The sequence below is a fragment of the Meriones unguiculatus genome, assembly GCF_030254825.1.
Source record: "Meriones unguiculatus strain TT.TT164.6M chromosome 13 unlocalized genomic scaffold, Bangor_MerUng_6.1 Chr13_unordered_Scaffold_34, whole genome shotgun sequence".
NCBI classification, from domain to species: Eukaryota; Metazoa; Chordata; class Mammalia; order Rodentia; family Muridae; genus Meriones; species Meriones unguiculatus.
This window is the reverse complement of record NW_026843646.1, coordinates 3,492,419-3,518,429: the sequence shown is the minus strand read 5'-3', so window position 1 is coordinate 3,518,429 and position 26,011 is coordinate 3,492,419. Positions and strand designations below refer to the sequence as shown.

General features: G+C 39.6%; 1 protein-coding gene across 1 annotated transcript; it reads right to left on the bottom strand.

Moving 5' to 3' along the window:
* Positions 1 to 22,813: 22,813 nt before the first annotated feature.
* LOC132650879 (zinc finger protein 431-like) lies at positions 22,814 to 25,604 on the bottom strand (the record flags this gene model as incomplete). Its single annotated transcript, XM_060376214.1, has 3 exons — positions 25,484 to 25,604; positions 25,210 to 25,270; positions 22,814 to 23,852 (listed from the first exon to the last, which is right to left on the bottom strand). Coding segments are annotated over exons 1-3 (1,221 nt in total), but the record flags the coding sequence as incomplete, so codon positions are not given.
* Positions 25,605 to 26,011: the final 407 nt, after the last annotated feature.

The window sequence follows — 26,011 nt, the reverse complement described above, 5'->3', positions numbered from 1 at the left end:
AGAGAATTCTCTGTTTAGCTCTGTTCCCCATTTTTTAATTGGGTTACTTGGTTTGTGGCTTTTCAGCTTCTTTAGTTCTTTGTATATACTGGATATTAACCCTCTGTCAGATAAAGGGTTGGTGAAGATTCTTTCCCAATCTGTCTCCTAACATGACCTTGCCTCTCCACTCAACTCCCACTTTTCCTTATAGTTGAACCAACTGCACTGATTGTTCCTGGTACTTGAGGATAGCATGGGAGGTTCTGATTGGGCTTTCAGTCATTTACAGGCTGTTACAATGGATAATAAAGTTAGATCTGCCCCTTTTAGTCTTGTCTCTGGTATTTGATTCCCAGGATTCTGCGTGGGCTCTGTTGCCACTCATTCCAGTTTTCCATGGTTCCTGATTCCCATATTTATGTAAGCACTGGCAATCAGGACTTGTTATTTGCAAGACCAGCGAAACCGCTTCACTGCTGAGCCAACTCTCATGCCCTATGTTGCCTATTTTTGATCAACATTTACACTGCTGATGCTTTCATCTGTTATTTGTAACTGTTTAAATATAGATTTCATTTTAGGAAGATCATATCAATGTTACAATTTAAAGTGAGGCACTTCAAGTTTCTAGAAGATATGTACATAACTAGAGGGAATGAATAGCTCTGTGTAGAAACTTGAGCAAAGAGCTGTAAGTTCTTTCTATCTATTGTTTGATTAATTTTTGGAGAGTATTCTGTGCCCCTGACTATTATGGAACTCATTGCATAGACCAGGCTACCATCCAGCTCTATGAGATATACCTACCTCTCTCTCCTGAGGGTTGTTGGAATTAAAGGCATGATAAAATACACCCAGCTTGCCTATTGTTTTTATATTTAGGAACTGTTCATACAATTTCTCTGAGGTGGGGTAAGCACAGTTGATCTGTTTACTTGTCTCCCCCTCTTTATGTCTGTTAAGTAGCATTTATCTTACAAGGCTTCATGTTTTTTTAATTTTTTATTTTTATTAATTTAATTTTATTGACTTTGTATCCCCCTTGTAGCTCCCTCCCACCTTCCCTCCCAATCCCACCCTCCCTCCCTCTTTCCCTACCAGTAATCCTCCCCCAGTCCACTGATAAAGGAGGTCCTCATTCCATTCCCTTTGATCCTAGTCTATAAGGACTCATCAGGATTGGCTGTATTGTCTTCCTCCGTGGCCTGATAAGGCTAGGTGTGGGGAACACACCTACAGGGTAAGCACTCAGGAAGCAGAGGCACGAGGATCATGTTTCCAAAACTTTTTAAAGAATTATTTATTATTTATACAACATTCTGCCTGCACATTAGATCTCAGTATAGATGGTTGTGAGCCACCATGTGGTTGCTGGAAATTGAACTCATGACCTTTGGAAAGATAGCGAGTAGTGCCCTTAACCACTGAGCCACCACTTCAGCCTCATCCAAGAACATTAAGAAGGAATTTAAGGTATTAATTTTTTCGTGATCTTTTCTTTCCTTCTTTCTTTCTTCTAATTTATTGATTTATGGTTTATTTATTTATTTATTTTACAGTGTTCTGCCTGCATGTACTACTGCAAGCCATTCGAGGGCATGAGATCTTACTATAGATGATTGTGAACCACCATGTGGTTACTGGGAATTAAACTTAGGACTTTTACAAGAGCAGCCAATGCTCTTAACATCTGAGCTACCTACCTCTCTAGCCCTGGTCCCACTTTTCTTTACTTCATGTTACTTAAATTTTCTAAAATATAAATGAATGTGTTATGAACATCTGTAGAAGGAGGCATTGTTTTTCAAGGAAGAAAATGAGATTATTAACAAATGTCTTAATGATTCTTTACTATGGTCACACATAAGTTTGAATGAATACTGTCAAGTTCATCTCAAATGTCACCATATGCTGAATTAAATTTATCATTGTGCTTTCAGGATGATGTTTCTTACTCATGACCACTGGGAGGCTGTATGCTGTCTTAGCTGAGCTAACTGGATGGATGAGTAAATTGCACCTTTTCATGGGGAGGTGGGGATGCCAGCCTTGAACTTGTCATCCTTCTGTGTCAGCCTTCTGAATGCTGGGGTTCAAAGCCTGGGCTGCTAAAGTGAGAATACTGAAGCAGATGGTACATTTATATGTTTGTGAGGATTATCACCTTTTAAGATTTCCAAACTTGATATGGTTAATATATCTCACACATTTAATAATTATTAAAATGTGTCCTTCTGCCATGTTATGCAACCCCTAACCAACTGTAATTCCAACTTCAGGGGATATACTGTCCTCTTCTGTCCTCCATGGAAACACACACACATTCATACACACATGAACATATGTGTCTTTTAAAAAGTAAGTGTGCAATTGGCATCACAACCAGAAAAGCATAATTTGAAGAGATGCAGCTGAGAAGCACTGTGATAATGTGGCCTTGACTCGCAGAATGTTTCCTCAAGTGTTTCACACCATTCTTCTTCAGTAGAAGGTGTTCATATGTTCCCTATACAAAACAAAAATAGACCGCTATGTCTCCCTACAACCCCATTGGACTTCTGTAGTTTCTCCTGCCTTCTTTGACTTCTTTCATTTTCAACACATTAAGAATTTACTGTAATGGAGATTTTAAAATTGAAATAAATGAAGATTTAAATCTTTCTTCCATCCGCCATTTTTTCTGTGTGTCTTCCTTGTGAAAGGAACCTGGCAAAGTGCCAGCAGGTGTGGCTCTGTTGTTTGGTTTAGTATTATTATCATCATCATTTTGGATTTTTAGAGACAGGGTTTCTCTGTGTAGCTCTGGCTGTCTTGGACTTGCTCCATTGGCCAGGTTGGCCTCAAACTCATAGACATCTTCCTGCCTCTGCCTCTCGAGTGCTGGGATTAAATGTCTGCACAACAATGCTTAGAAGAACTTTCTTATAGCCTGTTTTTTTTGAAGTCATACTATGTGACTTAGGACATGTCCAGAAATGTGAGTGTGAAGAGCTGACAGTGGGTACAAGCCCCTGTTTTTGAAAGACAGGGTTTCTCTGTGTGGCCTTGCGTGTTCTGGAATGGTTTACAAACCCAGATGACTTGGAACTCACACAGACCCCGCCTACCTCTGCTTGCCCCACTGATTGTCACAAGTGTCTGACACCATACTTGATTTTTTATTATCTTAAAAAATGATTTATAGTCCCTGTCTGCCTTCCTGAGAGCGGCCCAGTTTTTTACTAAGAGAGTTGGCACTCACTAAAAGAAAGTGTGGCATGGATCCCAGGATTTCTTTTTTAGGGAGCAAGAGAATTTAAACTAGACACATTTAAACTGGGATTATGTAAATTGTGGCTATGGGGCCAATAAACTAGCTGTACTTACTAATGGACGCTTCTGCTTTTTTGTCCTCTCCTAAGAACTGTAAATCCCATCTGTTTGTTTTTTACACATATGAGTGTTTTGCCAAGGTGAACAGGTGTACCTGTTTGTACCAGGTGGATACCTGGTGCCTGAAGAGGCCAAAAGATGGAGCTGAATCCCCTGGAACTCGAGTTACAGATGGGGTGAACTACCAGGTGGGTAACACATCTGGTACTTTGCAAGGACAAGTGCTTCTAACACCCGAGCCATTTTTTTAGCCCCAGAACTCTGAAAGGCATCCATGATCTCGTCCTCAGTGTTGTGGCAATTGGTAAAAATCCTCTCATGATACTGACTGTAAGTCTAGAAGGTGGTCACTGGCATATTTGGGCTCCCATAATAACTCTGCAGCTACTGTGACCTTGCCCCAGTGCTTTGGGGGTCAGTCAGGAAATTGGCCAAGACACTGCAGAACACCAGCATACTGGGTGTTGGGAGCCTGGCTTCTGTAGATCAGTCAGGAAAGCTCTAGCCAAAAAAGTCACAGTGGACACTCCTCAGTGACGGAACGGCTGGGTATCACAGGACATAGTAGAAAGCAGAAGTTGTGTCTTTGTTAAATATCACAATTGTCATGGCCCAGCAACATAGATTCGGGTCATCCCAAATTCCAGGTTCCAATGTGGAGGCAGTCCCATGAAGTATTTATACTATCAGAATAGGCATACATGCTCTTCAGTTAGACCTTAGAAAAAGCAGGTTATGGCAAAGCATAGAAAACTCAGCTATGGACTCCAATGCCATCAGGTGAAATTCTTAACATTGGGCCTGCCAGACGCTTGTGTTCTAGTTAGCACCACCCTACAGGTTTTCATCAGTCCTAGGATACTAGGTCCAACAAGCTGATGAGGAATGGCTAATAGGGGATAAAGATGGCCAAGACAAATTGTTATTAGGCTCTGAACACACCATCTCCACCTCACTCCAGTTCTGATTGGTCAGTCAGATCTGTCCACATGTTTCTTCTGTGGGAATTCTCATTCCTATGATGAGGTGGGTGGTCAGGTTCAGGGTGTGCAACTCTGTCAACACAGGGGAGATATTCCCACTAAACACCACAGACAAGAGTCGAATCCAAGAACAAATGAAGAAGACAGACAGGCGACTGATACCAGCAACCGTCCCAGCATTCCTGAATTATAGCAATACACACACACACACACACACACACACACACACACACACACACATAGCAATATTCTCTCTCAGTCTTTGTCTCTCTGTCTGTCACTACCTCTCTGCCTCTCTTTCTTTTTCTCTCTCTCAAACATATACACCCCAAATGACTCATGAACAGAGCCTCAGAGTGGCTTGCTGGGTGATGCAGATGACTGTGCTGTGGTGGCCAATGAAGAATAAATAGAGGAAGCAGTAGCAGCAGATAATCAAGAGATGGCTTAGAATTCTGGGATTGCTCTTGACAATGGCCAGGAAAGGCTTAGTACTTCACGAATTGACCCAAAACCACAGCAGTGATAGCAAAGAAGCACAGAGTTGCACCAAACCCATGACCAGAAAACCCTAAATGGTAGGCCAGATCATTAGTTTGGGGAGGTGGATTTATGTCACAAGCACACACTTTTGGATTTCATAAAGAGGAAATTGTCAGGCTCCAATCTTCCAGAAATCAATAAAACGGTTGAGGTGTCTAATGTTATTAATAAAAAGAGGAAAGAAAAAAACATAAGGGGAGGAGATGAGGGAGGGAGGGTGGGACTGGGGAGGGAATGAGGGATACAACTGGGATACAGAATTAACAAAATGTAACTAATGAGAAAAATAAAATTATGGAAAGAAAAAAAGAGAAAAAAACATAAGGGAAACATGGGTGCAGAGATACAGATATTCACTCATACAGAAATACCATGAAAGCATGAAACCAGAAGCCATATGCATACAAAAGAACTGAATATATATTGTAGCCTTGACAACTCACAAATATGCCCTTGAGTTTTTTCTGTTGCCATGTGTTGCTGCTCATGGGGCTAACCGGTTAGTCTGGTTTGTGGCCGCTTGGAGAAAACTAATTTTAAAATTTATTATTATTATTATGTAAAGAGGTAGTGAGTGTTCTTTTTGGAGGGAGGGGAACTTTATTGATGATCCATGGTGTATTTGTTTTTTTTCTTTGAAAATTTATTATTTGTAGAGTATTCTGTCTGCATACCAGAAAAAGGAGCCAGATCTCACTATAGATGGTTGTGAGCCACCATGTGGGTGCTGGAAATAGAGATCAGGACCTTTGGAAGATAATCCTGTGCTCTTAAGCTCTGTGACATCTCTCCAGCCCCATCATTTATTATCATTTTATTTTTTATTGATTCATTTTACATCCCTGTTGTAGACCCCTCCCTCACTTCCCCCTGGTTCTACTCTTCCTGTTTTCCCTATCACCCCTCACCTGCCTCCTCAGAGAAGGGGATCATCCCCTCCCCTGTGTCCACCCACCCACTCCACCATATCAAGTCACATCAGGACACAGTGCATCCTCTTCCTCTGTGGTGTGGCAAGGTAGCCTCGACAGGGGAATGTGATAGAAAAGCTAGCTTGCGGGTCAGGGTTCATTCATATGTGTGTTGGTCCTGCTGTGTTTACAAGGCCTTGTTACCCTTGTCCTTCATTCCCTTTGGTGCTTACACTCTGCACAGAGTTCCTTGAGCCCTTAGGGGGGGAATTGCTGGAGACATCTCATTTAGGGTGGAATGGTCCAAGGCCTCTCACTGTCTGCAAATCAACTGGATGTGGGTCTCTGTATTTGTTCCCGTCTGCTGCAGGAAGAAGTTATCTATGATGGCTGAGCAAGGCACCAATCTGTGAGCATGGCTGTGCGCCTTTAGCGCAACTATAGGATTTACATTTCTCTGATGTCCTTGGCGTGTGTAGACTCAGGCTCCTGGCCACCCAAGCTGTGTTGGCTCAAGATTCCTTTTCATGGAGTGGGCCTCCTGAAACTCAACTAGATATTAATTGGTCACTTCCATGAAATTTGTGCCACAAGCACACCAGCAACTCTTGTAGACAGGTTACCATTGGAGAGTGAAGGGTGTATGGCTGGGTTGGTGTGTACTTACCTCTTTAGGTGGACTGTGGTGAATGTTAAGGGGAACGCGAGCACCCACAAGTGTGCATGCCATGTCTTCAATGTCTTATGTATTGTTGAAAAGCAGGCACTTGAGAACAACTATAAAGTTATGTTCCAAGAACCTGACACTTGGTGGAAATTAAACTTTCAGGAGTTAGCATGGCACCTCTTCATTTTCCTAGTTCCTCATTCTGTATCCTGTCATTTTCAAGTATTTCAGACCAAACAAAAAGCATCTTTTCAGGCTGGAAATGCTGTAGTTTTCAGGTTAGATATAGCAGTAGCATAAAATTTGGTCAGTGGTGAACTATACTTATTTGTATGCATTATCAAAAACATCTCGATTATTGCAACATGTTTATATTCATGAATGGACTTATATGTATTACAGGGATTTTATGTAGATAATTCACAATATGATTGCTGAAAACTCTTTCAAATATTTACTGTTATTTCAACCATTTCCTTCTTTTATATTTATCCTCCTTCATAATTAGAGTACCTCCCCTGGTTTATCCCAATGGCATCAATTGTACCTGACATTGTATTGCTTCCCTACCATGCTTTCTTGTTTCTACAGTTATTCCATGGTGAATACTCACAAACCAACATTTGGAGCTAGATGCCCCAGAGTAGAGAATGAAAGATATTTGTCTTCTGGATATGGATTACCTAAATTATGTTTTTTTTACTTACATCTATTTATATATATGATATTTATCATGTTAAACATATTTATGAGTTTCCGTTCCCTACCTATTGTGAACAGAATAGCAACGAAGGTGACTGAGCAAGTATTTGTAGAGTGGGATGTTGAGTCATTTTTATGTATGTCAAGGAAAAGAGAGCAGAGTCAGGCAGCAGATTTATAATTTCTGTTTAGAAAATTCTCTACTCTAATTTCTGGAATGGCTCAACTGTTTAAAAGACACACCACCAACCCTTTTTCAGAAATTGATTTTCATGCTTGGTCTATAGAAGAATCTCAGATATCACCCAAAGCCCTGTATATAACAGGGCTAACCACTCCCTAAAATAAAAAAGAAAACAAGTATTTGTTCATGTACTATTTATCTCAATTACTTTCATGTAATTACAATTTGAATATATATATTGTCCAAAAATTAAAAAATAACATGCATAATTTACTAAAATGTGTTTTCAGCAGGAGCTTCTATTCTAAAATAGATTGTGATTGTCCAACAAAATGAGGGGCTCTTATTTTTGTTTAAATATACATTTAAGAAAAAATTATTTAAAAGTGGGTAAATAATTTAATTTTAGTATACTAATGGGTTTTATTAGAAAAAAGAAAACTAATACATCATAATGATCAATTTTTATTTGCTATTTTTTGTTTTTAATACATCTCAAAGAGTTTTTATCGGGTCTTAAGAGAATAATGTAGCACTTAGGGAAGAAGATGCACCCCAGCAGCCCTGCACTAGAGGCCAAGATGGAGAAGACCTCCACAGCCATGACGGCTTTGCCCTTGGTGCTCTGGTACACAGGGATGAAGATGACCCAGACACTGAGGAAGACCAGCATGCTGAATGTCAGGAACTTGGCCTCATTGAATGTATCAGGCAGGTTCCTTACCAGGAAAGCCACAGTGAAGCTGCCTAAGGCCAGGGTCCCTAAGTAAGCCAGCACACAGTAGAAGGCAGTGACTGAGCCCTTGTTGCATAAAATGATGACTTGAGCATTTTCAGAGTGTTCATCTGTGTCAATATAAGGAGGTGAGGTTCCCAGCCAGACTGCAGAGAGAATAAGTTGGATCAGGACACAGATAGGGATGACGGCATTATAGATGCCTGAGACAAACAACCTTCTCATTGTTCTTCCTGGTTTCATGACCCTAAAGGCCAGAATTACAGTTATAGTTTTTGCCAAAATGGTGGAAATAGCCAAGGTGAACACAAGTGCAAATGTTATTTGTTGCAGTGTGCAGGTGGTTGTGTTTGGGCGTCCAATGAAGAGAAAGGAACAGAGGAAGCAGAGGAGGATGGAGATGAGCTGAGAGTCCTGTTATTGGCCTTAACAATTGCTGATTCTCGGTGTTTGAGAAAGACTCCCAAAACTGCAATTGTGCTGACAGAGACGCACATAGCTGTGCATGCCAGTGCCATGCCCATAGGATCCTCAAACGAAAGGAAGGTCACTGCCTTGGGCAGACAGTTGTTTCTCTCAGGGTTTGGGTACTCATGACTTGGGCAAGTGATGCACTCCTGCTGGTCTGTATGGAGAAATTGGATCAACATTTCACCTTATATAAATATCTATTTGTTGCACATTTAAAGTGCTTTCCAGTGATGTGTGTATTCTCGTATATTCTGCTTCCTGTTACTGCCAAGTACATGAAAACATTATAATTCACATTTGTACTGTTTATCTTGTTTAATTAAAAATAAGCTTTCTTCCAAGCAGCTTATCACTGTTTCTCAAGGACAGTGAAATCTATTTTACTCGTATTCAGATAAAGTAATACTGTCAAGTGAGCCTTCAAATCTTTTTTTACACTTTGAGTTTCTAAGTATGTGTACATTGTATTTTGGTGACATCAATGTATAAAAATACTTCCTTGTTTCCATCATCATGGGTTCTTCTCATTTTTCTTGTTACTCACTGTTTTAGTGTATATTTGTTATCCTACTCCTATAATTTTTCTAAGGTAATATGGGAATAAGTTAGGTCTCCCCTCCATGACCTATGGAACAGTTCTGATTTGGTGGTAAATATATAACCCTTGCATCAACAAACTCCAGCTATAATCTCAGACCAATAATTACCTATCTCAGCTGTGGAAGTTTCAAATAAATTTCTTTTTTTTTTTTTTTTTACTTTTTCTGACTTTAATTTTTATCCTCTTGGTCTGTGGGACTTTTCACTTTTCAAATGCACAATCAACAAAACAAACACATTAATATTTATATATTTATGCATACATATACATACATCAATTAATACAATAAACAATACTAATCACAGAAAAAAGAGGTTATCAATTTGAGGAAAGGCATGAGAGGATACTCAGAAGGAACTAGATGAAAGAAAGGGAATGGGAAAAAGAAACATATAATTTTATTTGGTTTAAACAAGTATTAAAACTAAATCTCATAACCACATTTAATTGTTCTATTCTGGTGTAATTACCATTCATTGCTTTTTGAATTTTGTTTTTTAATTTCACCTCATATTTTTTGCATTGGTTCTTTATTAACCAAAACAACACCTCTGGAATTTAACCTAAACCTTGTTGTATATATTACTATCTTAATGCCTAATACACTATAGAACCCACTATCAGTCACAAAACACATTGAACACATTATGATAATTATATTTAATATACTGACACATACTATATATTACATAAAATGTATATTGAAGATAAGGTTTCTAATTCATTTATTACAATTTATTTACTCTGTATCATGGCTATAGCCCCATCCCTTCAATCAAGGACCATGCATGAGGAAGACCTAGACCCTCTGCTCGGATGTGGCCCATGGCAGCTTGGTGTCAGTGTGCATTTCCTAATAAGTGGAACAGTGGTTGGTCTCAGTGGCTGGCTCTTTGATCATCTTCCCCTGGGTGGAAGCCACAGAGGAGGACATTGCAGCCTGTCCTGGTGAGACCTGATGAGCTGGGGTGAGATGGTATGGGAGGATGACCTCCCCTATCAGTGGATTGGGGGAGGGACATAGGGAGGGAGGAGGGAGGGAGGGTGAGGCTGGAGGGGGATCAAATAAATTTCTATAGTCTCTGACGTCCTTTGACTCAGGAAAAGACTCTTTGTATTTCATTATTAATTCCAGAATAATCCTGGGAATTGTTCTAATTTTCACTCTTGTTCTTCCAGTAATATTCTGAAGACTGAAAAATGACCTGCATGTTATAAATACCATAAATCTAAAAAAATGTTAAATCACAAAGGGAGAATGACAGAGCCATATTCACTGAAATTGTTGAGAGTCATGAGCCAGTATAGTTGCTTGGTGCTATTCCAGCAAAGCTGAGATTGTTACAATTGTTCTATCTCTAACTTCTGTTTTTTTTTTTTTTAATTGTTTGTTGCATTACTGGGGACTTTCTGCACTTTGATTCAATTTCTGTTCTTTTTTTTCTACATAAAAATTATGTCTGAGTCTTTTTTAATTAGGCATTTTTAATTATTTATAGTTTATTCACTTTGTACCTTAGCTGTAGCACCCTTGCTCATGCCCTCCACATCTTCCCACACTCATATCCTACCATACCCCTCTCCAAGTCTGCTGATAGGGAGGTCTTCCTCCCCTTCCCTCTAACCCTAGCCTATCAGGTCTCATCAGAGCTGGCTGCATTGTAAGGGGAACAGGGACTGCCTCTGAATTAAACTCAGTGGCTGGCTCTTTGATCAACTCCCCATAACAGGGAGCAGCCTTACCAGCTCATAGAGGAAGACAATGCAGCCAGCCCTGATGAGACCTGAGCCTTATGAAAATACTAAACTTAACTTTATCTGTCCACTATTTGAAAATCTTCTTTATGCCCTGGAAAATGTTAAGCAGAGATAAGCAGATAGAGAGATGAGACCATTATTTCAGTAGTTTTCTTGCGGTATGTGCCCCTAAACAGTATATTGGTGCAGGGTAAACAATATGCATATGCTGAGAGGCCTGGAGATTCATGTATAGGTTTAAGATCTTTTATTATAAGCTTAGAGCTCCCTGAAAATGTAGTTTAAAGATAGAAGGTCACATAGGGTACACTCCTGACAGAATAAAACTTAGTAAATAAGATAGATTGACTTAAATAAACTTTTTCTAGTTTGTAGCATAAATAATGATACATATAATAAAAGAAGATATTTCTTTGTATTTGCTATGCATAAAAAGACCGGTTAAAGTGTTTTTTTTTTTTTTTTTGTTTCTTTGGACTGCACTCATACTGCAAACAATACTAGCTTAAAAGCAGGCTTTCACATATTAAATGTGTTTTCTGTGAAGGAGACATTCTTTAGATTAAAGTAGAGTTATAGGGCTAATAATGATAATCAAATATGTTTTGTGTGTACTTTTTAAATTGTAACGGAACTTTTATCCCTGGATAATGAAAAAAATCAAACATCCATTCTGTACCACTTGTATAATCATTAATCTGTGTTTGTACTGTGAAACTTGTATAAACAAGAAGAGCCTTGTCAACAATAAGTCAGAGCCAAAGAAAGGTCTTAATGTTATAAGTCAGCTGCTAGATTCCACTGACCACATCAGCTGACTAACTCACTCTCATCATTGACCCCTCATCTGCTCTCTGGAGCACCCTGCAGGCAAAAACCTCTCCTTTCCATGCTCGGGATTGCCCCACAGAAAGGCTCCTGGCACAAGCTCACAGAGAATGAACTGCCAACTGTAAAGCATGCATGGGACAGATATGGGATTTCTGCACATATATAATGGTTGTGCAGCTTTGTCTTTATGGGAACACCTAAGAGCAAGACCAAAGCTTTCTCTGACTCTTTTGTCACCTAATTTGACTGCCTTGTGTAGCCTCAATAACAGAAGTTGTGCTTATTCTTATTGAAACTTTATATGCCAAGGCTGGTTGATATCCATGGGGGACTTCTTTTTTTTGGAAAGAAAGGGAAGAGGGTACATTGGGTTGGGAGGTGAGGTGAGAGGGAGGGTCTGAAAGAAGAGATGTGAACAGATGCTGTAATAGTACACAAATTAATTAATAATATAATAAAAATAAATAATAACTTTGTAATAGAAATGAGTGAAACAGAAACAACGAACACAATACATAGAAGTAAACAAAGGAAGAGCTGTCTCTTTCTGAAGATAAAGAGAATTGACAGATCTATATCTCAAGTAAATTAAGGAAAAAATAGAGTACTCAAATTAACAGAATCGGAAATTACAGAAAAACATCACTGCAGAATTCAACCAAATTCACAATATTCTAAGGAAATATTTTAAAACATACTATATTCTAGTCATCTTAAAAATGGTCATGAGATAGATAAGTTTTAGATTTGTCCAAGCAACCATTAGTCAAAGATGAATTCAATAATAATTCAGCAACCTAAATAGACCTGAATAGACCCAAGTGTAAATTCAAAAAATTACAAAAGGCTCCCGCCAAAAAAGAAAAGGATGAAAGATCAAAACAAGGAGAATCCAAGATGGTGGAGACAAGTGTGCACCTTATCTGAGGGGCAGAGATGCAGAGACTCTGAGACCAGTGTATGGACAGGTGGCTAGATCCAGAGCATCAACTTTGCTGCTTCTTGTTCTGGACAGGTCATCCAGGAAATGGAGTCCATCTGATCCAGGCCCTCTGTGGCCTTCTCACAGAATCAGGAGTAGCAAAATTTGGGCCACCTGCCCCTTCATATACTCCAGTGAGTTTGAATCCCCATATCCAGGGACTGTTTGCTCTAGAAGCCAGACTTTGGATCCCTCCTACTCCCTGTAGGGCAGGTTCAGGTTTACTGGGAGAGCATCTAAGACACCAAGCCACTGTTCTACTGGTCACCCTGTGGACACCATGTGAACAATAAAATTACAGGGATGGCAGGTCCAAGAAGGCAGAGCTCAGAGGAATCTGAGTACAGGGAGCACAGTTTGGGGGAGGCCTGTAAGCGGCAGCCCAGCTTTGTTCTGAAGAATCCCAGAGACACAACCTGAGGCACCTGCACCTTGCTAATGATGACCACCAGTACCTGAACTCCAAAGTTTATTGTTCAGTGCATGCACACCCTTGTCCTTCAATTCACCAGTCCCTACATGTTTGTGTCCATTCACTGCCATGTGCCCTACCCTTCAAGATGCTGGCATCTGAACTGCCAGTATCTATTCCTGAGCAACTGTACATTTGACATCTTCCTGAATACTACTCTAAACTCCAAAGACAGGAGGATCCAGTCTTTGGTATACTTTTCAGGAAGAAACAGGTAAGTCTACAGAGAACCAGATGGCCAAAGGCCAGCATAGAAACACAGTCAACAAAAACTGGGACATCCCAGCTCCACCAGAACCCACCCCTGAAAGCAATGGTTATTCTAATACAGCTGAAACACAGAAAAGGGACATTAAATCTATGTTTATGCAATTATTATAGACATATAAAGAAGAAAAGAACAAATGTCCCAAAGAAATACAGGGAAATAGAGGGCAAACAGAGAGACCATCAAATACAAGAAACCACAAACAGGTGAAGGTAATTATTAAAATTATTCAATTCTTGGAAATGGAATTTGAATCAATAAGAAAACACACAGAAAACCCTGGAGATGGAATACGTAGAGAAGAGATCAAGTACCACAGAGATAAGCAGCACCTACAAAATACAAGAAATGGAGGAGAGAATCTCAGGCATTGAAGATACAATTGAAGAAACTGATTTATCTCTCAAAGAAAACATACAATCAGAAAAGTTCAAGGACGCCATGAAAATGTGAGACCTAAGAACAATAGGAATAGACTAAACAGATGATTCCAGGCTCCAAGGTGCAAAATATATTCTTAATAAAAATCATAGAAGAAAATTTCTCCAACCTTAAGAAAGAGATAACCTTAAACATACAAGAGGCTTACAGTACACTAAATAGACTAGAACAGAAAAGAAAATTCTCTTGCCATAAAATAATCAAAACAATGAATCTACACAATGAAGAAAAAATATATCAAAAGCACAAAGAAAAAAGATCAAGTGACATATAAAGGCAGACCTATTAGGACCACACCAGACTTTCCAAGAGCGTATGAAACCCAGAAGACCCTGGGGGGATGTCATGCAGAAGCAAAGAGACCACAGATGCCAGAGCAGACTACTGTACTCAGCAAAACTTATATTCAACAGAGATGGAGGAAACAAGACATCCCATAACAAAACTAAGTTTAAACAATGTCTGTGCACTATCCCTGACTTTGAGAAGGTACTAGAAGGAAAACTCCAACTCAATGAGATCAACTACACCCACAAAACACACGATATAGATAAGATCAGAAGAAAAATCAAAAGAAAACAAGTACATAAATACACTATCTGCAATAACACCACAATAAAAGGAACTGAAATTGATTGATGACTAGTATCTCTTAACATCAATGGAGTAAGCAATCCAATAAAAAGACACATGCTAACAGAATAGTTATGAAAACAAAATCCTACTTTCTGCTACATACAATAAACACACTTCAGCCCCAAAGATACACACTACCTTGGAGTAAAGTGCTAAAAAAAGATTTTCCAATCAAATGGAACCCAGGAGTAAGTGGCACTACCATCTTAATATGTAATAAAATAGTCTTCCAAATGAAATTATTCAAAAGAGAAGTGAAGGATACATTGTCCTCATCATAGAAAAATCCACCATGAGGACAACAATATCTTGAACAACTATGCCCCAAATAGAAGGGCACCTGAATTTGTAAAAGAAACATTATTAAAACTTCAACCAAAACTCTACCAGGGAACTCCTACAGCTGATAAACACCTTCAGCAAAGTGGCAGGATACAAAATTAACTCAAAAAAATCAGTAGCCCTCATGTATACAAAAGACAAAAGGGCTGAGAAAGAAATTAAGGAAACAACACCCTTCACAATAGCCACAAATGACATAAGGTACCTCGGAGTAACCCTAACCAAGGAAGTCAAAGACTTGTATGGAAAAAACTTCAAATCTCTGAAGAAAGAATTAGAAGAAGATATGAGAAGATGGAAAGATCTCCCATGCTCATGGCTTGGTAGGATTAACATAGTAAAAATGGCCATCTTACCAAAAGCAATCTACAGATTCAATGCAATGCCCATCAAATTACCAACACAATTCTTTACATACCTGGAAAGAAAAATTCTCAACTTCATATGGAATAACAAGAAACCCAGAATTGCTAAAACAATCCTCTACAATAAAAGATCTTCCAGAGGTATCTCCATCCCTGATCTTAAGTTGTACTATAGAGCAACAGTTTTAAAAACTGCATGGTACTGGCATAGAAACAGAATGGTGGATCAATGGAACCGAACAGAGGACCCAGAAATAAACCCACACACTTATGGACACCTGATCTTTGACAAAGACACCAAAAACATACAATGGAAAAAAGATAGCATCTTCAACAAATGGTGCTGGTCTAACTGGATGTCTACATGTAGAAAAATGAAAATAGATCCATACTTGTCACCCTGCACAAAACTGAAGTCCAAGTGGATCAAAGACCTCAACATAAAACCAGACACATTAAATCGGCTTGAAAAAAAGTGGGAAATACCCTAGAACTCATTGGTACAGGGGGAAACTTCCTGAACAGAACACCAACAGCACAGGCTCTAAGAGCAACAACCAATAAATGGGACCTCATGAAACTGAAAAGCTTCTGTAAAGCAAAGGACACCGTCATCAAAACAAAGCGACCACCTACAGATTGGGAAAGAATCTTCACCAACCCTTTATCTGACAGAGGACTCATATCCAGTATATATAAAGAGCTAAAGAAGCTGAAAAGCAGCAAACCAAGTAATCCACTTAAAAAATGGGGAACAGAGCTAAACAGAGAATTCTCTGTAGAGGAATACCGTATGGCAGAGAAGCACTTAAAGAAATGCTCAACCTCACTAGCCATTAGGGAAATGCAAATCAAAACAACCCTGAGATTTCACCTTACACCCATGAGAATGGCCAAGATCAAAAACTCAAGTGACAACACATGCTGGAGAGGTTGTTGAGAAAGGGGAACCCTTCTGCACTGCTGGTGGGAATGTAAACTTGTACAACCACTCTGGAAATCAATCTGGCGCTTTCTCAGACAACTAGGAATAGCGCTTCCTCAAGATCCAGCCATACCACTCCTGGGCATATATCCAAAAGAGGCTCAAGTACACAAAAAGGACATTTGCTCAACCATGTTTGTAGCAGCTTTATTTGTAATAGCCAGAAGCTGGAAACAACCCAGGTGCCCCTCAACTGAAGAATGAATGCAGAAATTGTGGTACATCTACACAATGGAATATTACTCAGCAATGAAAAATAAGGAAATCATAAAATTTGCAGGTAAATGGTGGGATCTGGAAAGGATCATCCTGAGTGAGTTGTCCCAGAAGCAAAAAGACACACATGGTATATACTCACTCATATAGACATACAACATAGGACAAACCCACTAAAACGTGTGCATCTAAAGAAACTAAGCAAGAGAGAGGACCCTAACTAAAATGTCCAATCCCCATCTGGAAAGGCAAAGAGGATGGACATCAGAAGAAGAAGAAAACAGGAAACAACCTAGGAACCTACCACAGAGGGCCTCTGAAAGCCTCTGCCCTTCAGACTATCAAAGCAGATGCTGAGCTGGATGGGCAACTGTTGGGCAGGTGAACGGAATTTTAGGTAAGAACTGGGAAATAGTAAGAGCTGGAGAGGACAGGGTCTCCACAAGGAGAGCACCAGAACAAGAAAATTTGAACACAGGGAACTTCCCAGAGACTCATACTCCAACCAAGGACTATTCATGGAGATAACCCAGAACCCCTGCACAGATGTAGCCCAGGGCAGTTCAGAGTCCAAGTGGGTTACATAGTAATTGGAAGAGGGACTGCCTATGACATAATCTGATTGGCCTGCTCTTTGATCACCTCCCTCTGGGGGGGAGCAGCCTTACCAGGCCATAGTAGAGGACAATGCAGCCACTTTTGATGTGAACTGACAGACTAAGATCAGAAAGGAGAGGAGAACCTCCCCTATTAGTGGACTTGGGGAGTGGCATGCAAGCAGAGGGAGGAGGGAGGGTGGGATTGGGAGGAGAGGAGGGAGGGGCTTATGGGGGGATGCAGAATGAATAAATTGTAATTGATTAAAAATTCAAGAAAAAAGGGAAAAAATAATTTAAGAACCTTAAATGACTTTTAAAATTGGAGGAAAACATGGAGTTAGTCAATTGGCATGGAGCACGTCTCGCCCCTGGGGGCAATGGTCTCCTGAACCTACTCAGACCTCAGACACCACCACTGCTAGTTCTAGAACTGACGCAGGATGTTCCAACGAGGGGTTAAGGCTTCTCATAATATTTCCTATAAGCCCACACCTGTTTGTCTATATCCCCCATTTTCATTCATTATTAGCCAGATAGAGCCAAGTAATTGTGGTAATGATACTTGCTTTTTTGCCCAATGCTGGAATGCTAGTAAATTTAGGTATGCCCTGGTTACTCGCATGCCTCACTGGGTGCCTGTGCCCATTGATGCCCCTCACGCTATGACTCTCTTCAGACAGAAAAGGGATCTTGGAACTACAGCCACCATTGTTACTACCATCTCATTGACGGCTGTTGGAGCTACCACCAGGGAATTAGCCATGAGTCATACTGGGCAGACTGCTCAGACCCTGAATAATCATTTAGCCAATGTAGCTCATGCCTTAGTTGTACATAAAGGAATTAATGCTCAACTAAAAGGAAGCTTGATGGTGTTCAATCAGAGGATTGACCTCTTGCAGGAGCAAATTGATACCCTATGGCAAATCGCTCAACCTGGCTCTCAATGAAAGTATGCTGGACTTTGTGTCACTAGCATACAACATGAGAATTTTTCCTGTGCTGCAAATCTGTCTAAACAATTGTCGAGCTATATTTTAGGTAATTGGACTGGAGAATTCGATACTACGATGGAGCAGCTGAGAGTGGCCATTGTCACAGTAAATTCTACCAGAGTGGACGCAGGACTAGCCACAGGATTATCAACATGGATTGCTGCAGCCATGAATCATCTGAAGGAATGGGCGGGCATGGGAGTGTTAGCAGGCCTTCTGGTGTTGGTCTCCTTGGTTTGCCTGTGGTATATATGCAAGATTAGAGTCTCACAACAGTGTGATGCAGCCATGATCATTCAGGCCTTTACAGCCATTGAAGCAAGACATTCTCCCCAAGCATGGTTGGATAAAAAGCTAAAATGATACGCTCAGGATGCGAGGCTAAGCACTGCACTCAGGGTCAGCCGCTTTGGACCCAGAGAAGAGCATGTCTGATTGCATGCAGGTTGATGCCCCAGGTCCCGCCTCTGAGAAAAAGGTATCGGACAGGTCTGATGCTCTTTGGGTGGATGACACCTAAATGAACATCTGTACAAAGTCCCAATTTATTTCTAATATCAGAGATCAGACCTCTACTCTTGCCTGATGCGTCTAAAACAAAAAGGGGGAACTGTAGAGAGCTGCGGAATGCTATGCCTTAAAGATGGAGCTGGTTTCCGCCTTCCACCTTCCCGATGGTGAGTGCTCTCTGTCACGAACAACTCCACATTTGGCTAAGGCCGAGGATCTGGCTTGCTTCCATGTATGTGGACCTATCTGCATTGCCCCCTTGGCACGCCTGGGTTGGCTACCCAGAGGCTATTTAAGCTGTGGGCTGGCTTTCCCCGGGGTCCGATGATTGTTCAATGTTCCTGAATAAACTGCATTGAAAAAAAAAAGGAAAAAAAAAAAAAGAATCATGCTGGGACTGTTTTGTCTAGTGTTGATCTGTGGATCCCAGGTTTCTGTAGATCTGAGGTTGGAGCTCTGTGCCTCAGTACCCAAGCGGTAATCAGCAGCAGGTAAGTGCAGCAGTCATGCATACAGCAGGATGCTAGATCCTGGAGCCAGTGGGAACCCAGAAACTTTTCCTGAACTGCTGTCCTGAGTTTGGAACTGATGTTTCCCCCACCCTATGGTTACCTCCCAACAGGGTGACCCAGTCTGTCCTGTTTTCGGGTCCACAGTTCAGTCTAGGATGTTGAGTAGAACAAACAGGAGCAGGTAAGTGGCTCTATGCTGCTGACTGGGCATCTGAAGGAACCCAAAAACTTTTCATTAGAAGTTGTTGGGGGAGTGTGGTGGAATTCCACTGGATGCCCTGAGGTTGGACTTGATGTTTCTTTCACCATGGGGTTTCCTCCCAACAGGAAACCTGGTCTCTGGTGCTTTGGTACCCACAGTTCTGTGTGGGACAGTGATTTGGGCATACAAGCAGCTCTCTGGCCTGAGCACCTTCTAGAGCCCAGACCTTTTTCAGGGATTTTCTGGGTGACCTGAGGTCAGTCCTGATTGCTTCCTACTTCATGGGGTTTTCTATAGCCTGGAAATCCCAATCTCTGGTGTTGTGGGGCCCACAGTACAGACTGGGATGGTGACCAGAGCCAGAGCACAGTCATGTGGCTCTGGGCTGGTGACCTATTGCCTGCAGGGACCCAGGAAATCTTCCATGGTTTATCTGGGTGGCCTGAGAAAAGAAGCGATTACTTCCCACTCCGTGGGGTTTGTTCTTAACTTGGAAACACAATTGCTGTTGTTTTAGGGCTCAGAGTTTGGTCTGTTGCTTACTGTGTAGTCACTGCTCTACTGCTCTGCAGAAACTGTCCTCTTGGTACCACCATCTTTGATTCTCCTTTCTTTTATTAAACATTTTTTTAATTTTTCTTTTCTTTTTTGTTTTAATAATTACAGTTTATTCACTCTGTATCCCAGCTGTAGCCCCTCCACCATCCCCTTTCAATCTCACCCTCCCTCCCTCTTCTTCTCCTATGTCTCTCCCCCAGTCCAGTAATAGGGGAGGACTTCCTCCCCTTCCATCTGACTATAGTCAATCAGGTCTCATCAGGACTGGCTTTTTTATCTTTCTCTGTGGACTGGAAGGATAGTTTCCCACTCAGGTGGAGCTGATCCAAGAACTAGCCCATGAGTTCATGTCAGAGTTGGTCCCTAGTACTATTATTGGGAACCCTCTTGGATACAGAGACGCATTGGACTATTTCTGTGTAAGGGTTCTAATTTATCTCCATGCATGGTCCTTGTTTAGCATATCAGTCTCAAAAAGACTCCTGTGCCCAGACCTTTTGATTCTGTTGTTCTCCTTGTGGAGCTTCTGTTCCATCCAGATATTTCTATCTCCCCCTTCTTTCATAACATTCCCTACAATATGCAAAATGTTTAGCTCTGAATCTCAGCATATGTTTTGATACCCTGCTGGGTAGAGTCTTTCAGAGGACCTCTGTGATAGGCTCCTGTTATTTCTCAGACAATTAGGAATAGTGATACCTCAAGATCCAGCTATACCACGCCTAGGCATATATCCAAAAAATGCTCAAGTATACAACTAGGATATTTGCTCAACCATGTTCACAGCAGCTTTACTTGTAATAGCCAGAAGCTGGAAACAAGCCAGATATCCCTCAGTTGAGGAATGGATAAAGAAATTGTGGTACATTTACACAATGGAATACTACTCAGCAATTAAAAACAAAGAAATCATGAAATTTGCTGGCAAATGGTGAGATCTAGAAATTATCATCCTGAGTAAGGTATCTCAGAAGCAAAAAGACACACATGGTACATACTCACATATAAGTGGATATTAGACATATAATATAGGATGCTCATATTAAAATCTGTAGACCTAGGGAAGGTAATCAAGAAGGAAGACCATGGTAAGATGCTTAATCTTTTCTTTCTTTATATCTTTTTTTTTTTTTGAGCAAGGGCAGTTACCCAGACTGAACTCAAATTTTTGCTCTCTGGTTTTGTTTTTCTAATTCGTTTTTCTTTTATTAATTATTTTTAATTTTTCACAGTTTATTCATTATATATCCTGACTGAAGGCCCCTCCCTCAACTCCTACTGGTCACATCCTTTCTCTTCCCTCTATCCCACTCAAAAGGTGAGTTTCCCTCCTCTGCCATCCACCCATGTCTTATCACAATACTACTCAGCTATTAAAACAAGGAAATAATATTTGTGCTCTTATTACTTCTCCATAGGCCACTCTGCTCACGTCAGAAGACTCCATACCCTGAAGCTTGCCTGCAACCTTACTGTGAAATTAACACTAAGTATAACTCATTTTATAGAGTCCCACACACAAGACAATGTTTAATTGACCATCTCACATCCAGAAACATGTGAAATATGAAATGCTATGAAGTCTGAAACATTTGATCACACGCATTTCAAAGAATTTGGTTCTCCTTCTGTCTAGAGGAACCACCTCAGGAAATAAGTTCAAATTGAATTCCAGAAAACAGAGGCTATATACCCCTTGGGAAATGATTGGAATGCTCCATGGATAGGTGTATATAATCGTTCAAAACTAGGTACTTCAAGAATGCTTGATTTGCATTAGATAGCACATTCCTATCATATGAACAAGAGCATAGATCCTAATCATCCTATATTTAAAAGGAGGAGAGAGTTAGCAGGGATCAGTGTCAAAAGCCATCTATGAAATTTGGCTAGTAGCATCTATGTCTAAAGACACTCCCCAGTTGAAGTCAGGCGCAGAAAACTCACCCTTACATTGTTACACAACTAGGCCAGCACCAGGGTCATACATGGAAGAGAAAGCCTCCTCCTTCACATCTCAAAATTCAGTCTGGGTTGTGATGGTTTTCAATAGAACCCCTGGAACAATATATATGTATACACAAAGAAACTTCTACAGGTTACCACTATTATATTACTCTCAGAGAACTTCCTGGCTGGTGTTAGTTCACCATTCCCTACATATTCATCCACTGGACTGAACTTTTCTTGTCTAAAGTGAGGCAATGGAAAACAGTAAATATTGAGAATCAGATTTATCAATAAGTCTTCCCTAAACACATTTTATAATACTTTTGCATGTAATTGATATTCACCATTCATTGTATTCTTTTTAAAATAATTTTATTTGCTTTAAATTCCAATTGTAGTCCCACTCCCTTCTCTCCCCCATTACTACCCTCCATTCCTATTGCCCCATTCCCTTTCCCCTTCCCCTTCACAAAAGGGAAGTCATTTCCATTGAGCTAGTTTTTCAGTTCTGTTGGATCTCAGTAGACCAAAGAACACAAAGGCCTTTCCATATTGGTTATAGTCAAAGAATTCCTCTCCAGTAAGGATACTTTTATGATGATGATGACTCTAGATTTGTGCAAGGCTTCACCATTTAAAACATTCAAAAGCTCTCTCCAGTATGAATCCTTTCATGATGATGAAGATTATACAAATATGGAATGGTTTCACCATGTTAAAACCACTGTCCATTAGGATTTCTTTCATGATTGTGAGGATGATTCTGAAGTGCAAAAGTTTTTTCACATTGGTTAAAGTCAGATAGCTTCTTTCCAGTATGTTTTCTTGTATGTATTAGGAGATGTTATGTGCAAAGGCTTTGCCACACAGTTAATTCATATGGTTTCCCTCCAAAATGTGTTGTTGTCTTAGGAGATGACTGTAATATGCAAAGGTTTTATCACACTAATTATCCTCACCAGGCTTCTCTCCACTGTGCGTTTTTTCATGTTTCCGGAGACAGCTGTGCAAAGGCTTTATCATATTGGGTATATTCATAAGGTTTCTTTCCAGTATGTGCTCTTTTATGGCTTATGAGATTATTGTGGCGTGCAAAGGCTTTACCACACTCATTACATTCATAAGGTTTCTCTACATTGTGTGTTCTTTTATGGCTTATGAGATGACTGTTTTGTGCAAAGGCTTTACAACACTGGTTACATTTATAAGATTTCTCTCCAGTGTGTGTTCTTTTATGGCTTAAGAGAGTACTGTTTTCTGCAAAGGCTTTGCCACACTGGTTACATTTGTAAGGCTTCTCTCCAGTGTGTGTTCTTTTATGCCGTATGAGAGTACTGTTATGTGCGAAGGCTTTACCACACTGATTACATTCATGAGGTTTCTCTCCAGTGTGTGTTCTTTTATGACTTAAGAGATGATTGTTTCGTGCAAAGGCTTTACCACACTGGTTACATTCATAAGGTTTCTCTCCAGTGTGTGTTCTTTTATGCTGTATCAGAGTACTGTTTTCTGCAAAGGCTTTACCACACTGGTTACATTCATAAGGTTTCTCTCCAGTGTGTGTTCTTTTATGGCTTAAGAGAGTACTGTTTTTTGCAAAGGCTTTACCACACTGGTTACATTCATAAGGTTTCTCTCCAGTGTGTGTTCTTTCATGGCTTATGAGATGACTGTTTTTTGTAAAAGCTTTACCACACTGGTTACACTCATAAGGTTTCTCTCCAGTGTGTGTTCTTTTATGGCTTATGAGATTACTGTTTTGTGCAAAGGCTTTGCCACACTCATTACATTCATATGGTTTCTCTCCAGTGTGTGTTCTTTTATGGCTTATGAGATGACTGTTTTGTGCAAAGGCTTTACCACACTGTTTACATTCATAAGGTTTCTCTCCAGTATGTGTTCTTTTATGCCTTATGAGCTGACTGTTTTTTGTAAAGGCTTTACCCCATTGATTACATTTGTAAGGCTTCTCTCCAGTGTGTGTTCTTTCATGGCTTATGAGAACAGTGGTATGGTGGAAGGATTTACCACATAGAGTGTGTTTAAAAGGTTTCTCTCCAGTACAACTGCTTTCATGCCTGCAAAGATAATTGGCACATGTGAAATATTGACCACAGTCATTTGATTACACTAATAAATATATTTATCTATGTGAATCAATTTTATAATTTGGTCTAATGATAAAAAGAAGAATCAAATCTTAAACTTTTATCATTTTATTTACATTCATGGCATTCCCCTTCATTATGGGTATTTTTGAAGATCTCTGTGATGGTAAGAGCATTTATTATGTGGTTCACTTTTATAGCATCATTTTTCTATAAGAGGTTTTCTCGTGTATATGAAGAGTATTGTAAGAATTCAGAGTTTTACCAAAGCAATCCCATTCACAAATTTTTGTACGGTATGAATGACACTTCATTTACAAAGTGAGCCAGGACAAGCAGAAGAAGTTCCAAATTTCTAGTATTCATAGGTATTTTCAGCAGTATGATTTTGCTAATGAATTCTCAGTGAAGTTGCAAAACCAATTAACTGTTACCTTTTATCACATTCAGAAAATCTACTCAAAGTGGGGACTTTTACAAAATTAATTATTCTTGGAGAAACATAGTTACACTGCTTCTTTCAATATCTCTATGCTCATGTGTCTTATAAACATTGTGACATATGATATACCAATTTAAATTACAAGAATAATAAAAGATTTCCACATTGAATTAACACTTTTTTTTGTTCAACATAGACATGTCATATAGGGATTAAGGTTTCTCCACAATTATATTCTTGACTCTCATAAGCTGCTCCTTTCACTAAACTTTACAGTGTTACTACATGAATATGTGTAACACTGGTTGTACTATGAAATATCTGCTCATTAGAAGGTTTTGAAACATACTGATCACCTATTCAATGTGTATACCTCTTACAATATCTGAGTAGATAGAATGAGACTAAACAGATTGGCAGTTTAACTCAGTAGCTGTAATGTCTATATGATTTCAATGGCATTTTCTGTTACAACATTATTTTATTTTCTTCTATCTTAGGGGAGTACCTTGCAAACACAAATCAGATACCTGACATTGAGGTACGTGGAATTATGATATTTTAATGATCATCAGTACACTTAAAGCAGTGCTCTTTTTACACTGCTGCTTTTTTTTAAAACCTCCTGGACACAGCCAGGTGTGCTGGTACATTCCTTTAATCCCAGCATTTTTGGAGGCAGAAGCAGGCAGATCTGTGTGATATTGAGATCACATTGTTCTAACAAGCAAGTCTAAGTCAAGCCACAGCTACACAGAATAAAAAACTATTTCAAAAACAGAAAAAAAAGCAGCCAACAAACAAACAAACAAAAAAAAACAAACTTCCAGGACACATTAAAATTTCTTAAGATTCATATCTATATCAGTGTGCACATAAAGTTACCTTTTATTACTTGTAGAACTTTGAAAATGTTCTTCAATGATATAGTCTTCCAAATTGTAGCCTAAAATAGAGTACCAGAAAATATATATGACTGGAAATATCATATTATTATTAAAGCAAAACTTAAATCACTATCTTCTATGACCCTTAGAACCATGCCTGATTTAGTCACCTCATTCCTCCTCATTCTCAATTGGAATCATAGAAAAGGATAAATAACAAAGTAAGACTTATCTCCTTATTTTAAAAGTGAAAGAAAATTTGCTTTCTTTACCTATAGCAGTGAGGTTTTTACAGGTCTCTAGCATCACATCATTGTAGAGTTGTTTCTGTGATGGTTCCAGCAAAGCCCACTCTTCTTGGCTGAATTTCACATGCACATCATTGAAGGTCATTGAATCCTAAAATATGCCATGCATTTGTACAACAGAAAGAGTAGCAACAATATTAATTTATACTTCATTGGCAATAGAATCATATAATTCTAGTACTGCTTCCATTTATTTTCTGACACAGAAGTGCTAGTGTTAGATAGTTGGGTGTTGTGCATGAGGTGAACAAGAGGAGAAGAAAAAGCTTAAAGGTTAGATTGTAAGGAAAACCAAAGGCATGCTTTGGAAACCTTTATTAAAGGCGTTTCATTAGTTTGTAAGGCATGAATATGAATTAGACATTAGTTGGGTTCTTGAGTAATGTATGAATCATCTTTAGTTACTTGGGCAAGTAGGTCAGGACCCTGTCATGAGACAGGTAGAAGGAAAAAACACAGTCATCATATTTTATCTAGCAACAAATGAGATGT